Below are 5,565 nucleotides of genomic sequence, written 5' to 3' on the forward strand. Positions count from 1 at the left end.
TGTAACATCACTTTTGCTGTGGTTGCGTGTAACACTAGAAACTGAGTTTTGACTTCATGGCCTTCTGTTAAGGCCTCAATGTGTCTATACTGCACATTCATCAGTGTGTAGTTCGAAACACTCAGTATTTAGGTCTTCAGGTGATAAAGTTTAGATATAGATCTCTTAGTCACTACCAAGGCTGTCACATCACATCTTCACTTACAACTTCTCTGACTTGATCAGATTTGAACATGGCAGGGAATCAGTATACAAAGACATATGTCTTTTCAACTGGGGAAGCCTCTTAGTTCTTGTCTGGTTATGCTTGTGCATATTTCATGAAATGATCTGTTAATACTAGAATATTGCTCATGTTTTTCCTATTTCCTCCCAGAGATAATGTATCAAGCATTTTTTAAGCATGTGCTATGTGCCAGGGATTGATCTAAAATCTGGAGATTTAAAGAAAGAAGTGAAACAGGTCCTGCCTTCAAGGAACTTACAGTCTAATAGAGGAAGCACCATGTACATATGTATGTATATACAAGATACATGAAAAAATAATAACAATAATGATGATAATAAACAACATTTATATAGTGCTTCAAGGTATGCAAAGTGCATTACATATTCTAACTCTTTGGATCCTTACAAAACTCTGGGAAGTAAGTGCTATTACAATCCCCATTTTACAGATGAAAATATGAGAAAGATTTGCTCAGTGATTTGTCTAAAGTTACATAGTAAGTGCCTGAGGCAGGATTTGAACTCAGGTTTTTAAAAATCCCTACCCATCCATCTGTTTTGTTTTGTTTTGTTTTGTTTTGGTGGGGCAATGAGGGTTAAGTGACTTGCCCAGGGGTCATACAGCTAGTAAGTGTCAAGCGTCTGAGGTCAAATTTGAACTCAGGTCCTCTTGAATTCCACTGCACCACCTAGCTGCCCCTATCCATCTATTTTTAAATATGAGGTAACCTGAGAGGGAAAGACATTAGCCACTTGTGGATGGAAGTGAGAGTGAGGAAAGGCCTCTTGCAGGAAGTAGCTTTTGAGTTGAGTCTTGAAGGAAACCACGTATTCCAAGAGGTGGAGGTAAATGGAATAAAAATGCAGAGTAGGGAGATAGAATAAATATCAAATGAGAAGAATGATACTCAGGCCATATAACTCAATTGCCGAGTCCATGGAGGGGAGTAATGTACCAGAAAACTAGAGAGGAAAGGGCTGTGTTGTGAAAAAGCTTTGAATGACATAATTTTATATTTTATCCTAGATGTGATATGATAGGGAGCCATTGTAGTTTATTGAGTGTGTACGTGTGTGTGCATGTGTGTGTGTGTTTGTGTGTGTGTGTGTGTGTGTACAGAAGAGAGTGTTTGACAGTCAGATCTCTGCTAAAGGAACATCACTTTGGAAATTGTGTGGAGTTTAGATTGGAGAGGGGAGAGACTTGAGGAAGAAAGATCAACTAGGAGAGTATTGCTATAATCTAGTTGAGAGGCACTAAGTATGTGAACTAGTGTAGTGGCTATGCCAGTAGAGAGAAAGGGACTGACTATATAAGAGATGATATGGAACTAGAAATGACAATGTTTGGTAACTGATAGAAAAAAAAAGTTTACATATCCAAATCCAAATATGGATTGACGTCACTCAGCTCATAGAAATCTAGCTCTTTTATTGTCTCTAGTGGTATCTTTTTCAAATGTTGTTCAGAAAATGACCAGAAGACAATTATCACTTGGGACCCAGCTCAGCAAGAAATTCTGCATCTTCAATCATTCCTCTCATTGCTTCATGTAGCTTCATAAGTTCAAGGAAAAGTTAGGTTCATGGGAACTAATTTAATATTTTTTTTTGCAGGGCAATGAGGGTTAAGTGACTTCCCCAGGGTCACACAGCTGGTAAGTGTTAAGTGTTTGAGGCCAGATGTGAACTCAGGTCCTCCTGAACCCAGGGCTGGTGCTTTATCCACTGCACCACCTAGCTGCCCTTAATTTACATATATATATATATATATATATGTATATATATATATATATATATAATGTGTGTGTGTGTGTGTGTGTGTGTATTTTTGGTGAGGCAATTGGGGTTAAGTGACTTGCCCACAGTCACACAGCTAGTAAGTGTTAAGTGTCTGAGGCTGGATTTGAACTCAGGTCCTCCTGACTTCAGGGCCAGTGCTCTATCCACTGCACCACCTAGCTGCCCCCAAATTTAATATTTTTAAGGCATTTGGCTATCCTCCCACCCTTCTTGACTGATACCATCTTCATTTTCTGAAACTGTTCTGATCCTGTTCAGCTTCAGATTACCTAACAATGGCTGTTCTCTAGTGGAATCGGTATGTGTGTGTCCATTCCTTTGTAATAGAAGGTAACTTTTCATCTTCTACTTTTGATACTTGGGCATTGGGCTGCTGTCATCTCTACTTCCAGCACTCTTTGTCTTTTGACAAGCAGTTTTGCTGCTGACCTATATCTCAGCAGATTTCCCATCAGCCTTGGACAAATGGGTGCAGGTTGGGGTTGGGGCAGGGGCAGGTAAAGTGACTTGCTTTTGAAACCTATAAATGAGAATATATTTTGGAATGCAGTTTTCTTGATTTAGAGCTCTGTTCCTGCAATCTGTTTAATCCTCAAATAATACTGTATCTAGTATACCATTATCGTAAATCTGCTGCTTAACCCTTTTAAATCTAATCAGGGTTGTTTGTAGCTGCCCATTATCTAGTGGCTCAGGGTTTACTTAACCCAACCTAACAGCATCCATTTCTTCTGGCTTCACTACTCTTTGGACTTCCAACTCCTGGAGGATTCTATCTCAGAATGTTCTGGTAAAAATTAAAAAACTAACTCTCCAAAAAGGAGATACAGTTTAAAACTTAATTTGCATTATTAACCCTTTTATAAGTTTAGACAATCAACAAAATAATAATTAAGCCCTGATTTGTAGCCTTTGTTGACTTTTGAGATGTACTCACACTAAAAATTTAATAATCACGTCTGATGATATGAGTAGGCTTCTGAATAACTCTGAATCTATCCACATCTCCTCATGTTGACTTTTTTCCCCAGAGATGCATATTTCACCTTCTGAACACTCTTTTTAAAAGAGAGTCTTAGGCATTCATTCAATTTCTCCTTTCATGGTAGGGAAGTGGATCTAGTGTCAAGATTACAGGTATTCTTGTTAACTGTTATGTCCTTATATTGCCTAGAATTCATCTCACTTAAAGACAACAGACAGGTCTCTACCTGTCTCCTCATAATGTTTCAAAGGCATTTTATAGTACTCAAGTTATTCAAAATACCAGGAAGAATGACATTAATATCTGTTCTTGGCCAGGAAGTCCATCCAATATAAGTACCTTGTGGGGAAACAATGCTAAAATTTATAGCCATCCTGTTAATTTTAATTTGTTATAATCATGATGTACACAGCAAAGTTATAGTCATGAATTCTAAGGCATACAACAATATAATATTACACAGTTTATGTAGGTATAGAAAGGGAGTAAGGTGATAACTTGATTGTTAACAGCTTCTTTGGTCCAGTCACTAGTAACAACATCCTCTGTGACATATGAGGAACTAGGCTACTTAATTTCTTGGGGCTGTCATTGGGTTACAGAGGTAAAGGTTATAACATGGACTTTGCTGTATCTATACATTTAGGTTGTCAGAAGATCTTTCTCAGTATGTTGCTTCCCAAAGCAAAAAGAAAATACAATGCAATAGAGTCTGGATTAGTATAAATAATGAATCCTATTAAGTGGTCATATTTTTAGAATTTGTATTATTTGAAGTTATAATTGTATATAAAATATGGTAACTCATTCTAATATAAATGAAATATGCGATGGAAATTTCAACAATGCCACCACTTCATGTAATTTGTTATCTGCATTATTTAGAACCTAGATATGTAACCCCTACCTGCCCCTATGTTAAAGAATACTTCAATTTTGTATACAAAGAAGTTTGCAATGATTCCCAGATACCTTTGCCAGGCCCAGATTGACTAACCTAAAGTACTTCAAAATGCCAGTTATAGGCTAGTCATCAGGAAATGCAAAAATCAGACTAAGTCAAATCTAATAAAGTAATTTATTTCCATTGAGTCTTACACATGTCGATAAGGAAGGCCACAGTATAAAATATCCTGGCTTTGAAACCATTCTTATAACAATCAACATGTTTCAGTGATATTCTCCTACTTTTTCTTTATGAGCTATTTTCACTGCCTGGAAAAGTTTTCATTTTTGAGAGCTTCCATTTTCTCTTACACTGATATTATTTGAAAATATTTAGACTAATGTTCTTTATGGAATTTTATATGAAATCCAGCCATAGTCTGAAATTTCCAAATTCTAGGGTTAATCTTGTGTATAGAGTTCTAAGAGATATTTACATATTCAATAATAATTCAATAATAATATATACAGTGGTAGAAAAGGAAAGATTATTTCCTTATGTTATTTCTCTAGGTACTATTAACTTTTGTGGATTTATTAATAGGAAAGAATTCTTCTCAGTGATGTTACAATTACTCTCCAACCGCACATCATTACCTCCTGCCACCTTCTTCCTCATGGGTATCCCAGGACTTGAGGAAACTCATCTCTGGCTAGCAGCCCTCCTCAGCACTATGTATACTATGGTCCTTGTGGGGAACAGCCTCATCATGACCGTGATTTGGGTGGATCCTGCACTGCATGAGCCTATGTATTATTTCCTGTGTGTCTTGGCTGGTGTGGACATCATCATGGCAACATCTGTGGCCCCAAAGATGCTGAGTGTCTTCTGGTCAGGCAATGGCATCATTGGCTTCACTGCCTGCTTCACCCAAATGTACATTGTCCATACAGCCACAGTTGTGGAATCAGGGCTTCTGCTAGCTATGGCTTTTGACCGCTATGTGGCCATCTGTAAACCCTTGCACTATAATACCATCCTTACACCACGGAAAATTCTGGGCATCAATGTGGCAATTGTGGTAAGAGCCACCATTGGTTTGATCCCACTGAGCTGGATGGTGAGTCATTTGCCATACTGTGGCTCACATGCAGTACCTCATTCCTATTGTGAACACATGGCTGTGGCCAATTTGGCATGCGCCGACCACACACTTAGTAATCTCTATACACTAATAGGATCCTCTGCTGTTGTAGGCATTGATGTAACATTCATCACTGCCTCCTACAGTATGATCCTTCAGGCAGTATTTAATCTTTCCTCTAAGAGTGCTAGGCACAAAGCACTTAGTACATGTGGTTCCCATGTAGGGGTCATGACACTTTTCTATCTACCTGGGTTGATATCTGTCTATGTGGATTCGTGGGGTCAGGATATAGTTCCTGTGCATACCCAGGTTCTGCTGGCTGACTTATACCTTGTCATCCCTCCCACTCTAAATCCCCTTATCTATGGACTGAGATCTAAGAAGATATGGCAAGGTGTATGGAACACAATGGCCACCAGCCTTCCATGTCAACACTATGTAAACTCCACAAAGGAAAGAAAACCTAAGGAAGTGATTGTTATGAGTGACATAAGATCTACATATAAGATTTAGACC

The 5,565-nt window shown here is 38.2% G+C and overlaps 1 protein-coding gene across 1 annotated transcript; it reads left to right on the forward strand.

The window, feature by feature from the left end:
* Positions 1-4,524: 4,524 nt before the first annotated feature.
* On the forward strand, positions 4,525-5,562 carry LOC122748009 (olfactory receptor 52I1-like). Its single transcript, XM_043993752.1, has one exon. The coding sequence runs from the start codon at positions 4,525-4,527 to the stop codon at positions 5,560-5,562; it is 1,038 nt and encodes a 345-aa protein (XP_043849687.1).
* The last annotated feature ends 3 nt before the right edge of the window (positions 5,563-5,565 follow it).

Source organism: Dromiciops gliroides, chromosome 3, assembly GCF_019393635.1.
Source record: "Dromiciops gliroides isolate mDroGli1 chromosome 3, mDroGli1.pri, whole genome shotgun sequence".
NCBI classification, from domain to species: Eukaryota; Metazoa; Chordata; class Mammalia; order Microbiotheria; family Microbiotheriidae; genus Dromiciops; species Dromiciops gliroides.

Excerpts from the sequence above, each read along its gene's own strand:
- LOC122748009 (XM_043993752.1), top strand. The coding sequence starts at position 4,525 with ATGTTACAATTACTCTCCAACCGCACATCATTACCTCCTGCCACCTTC.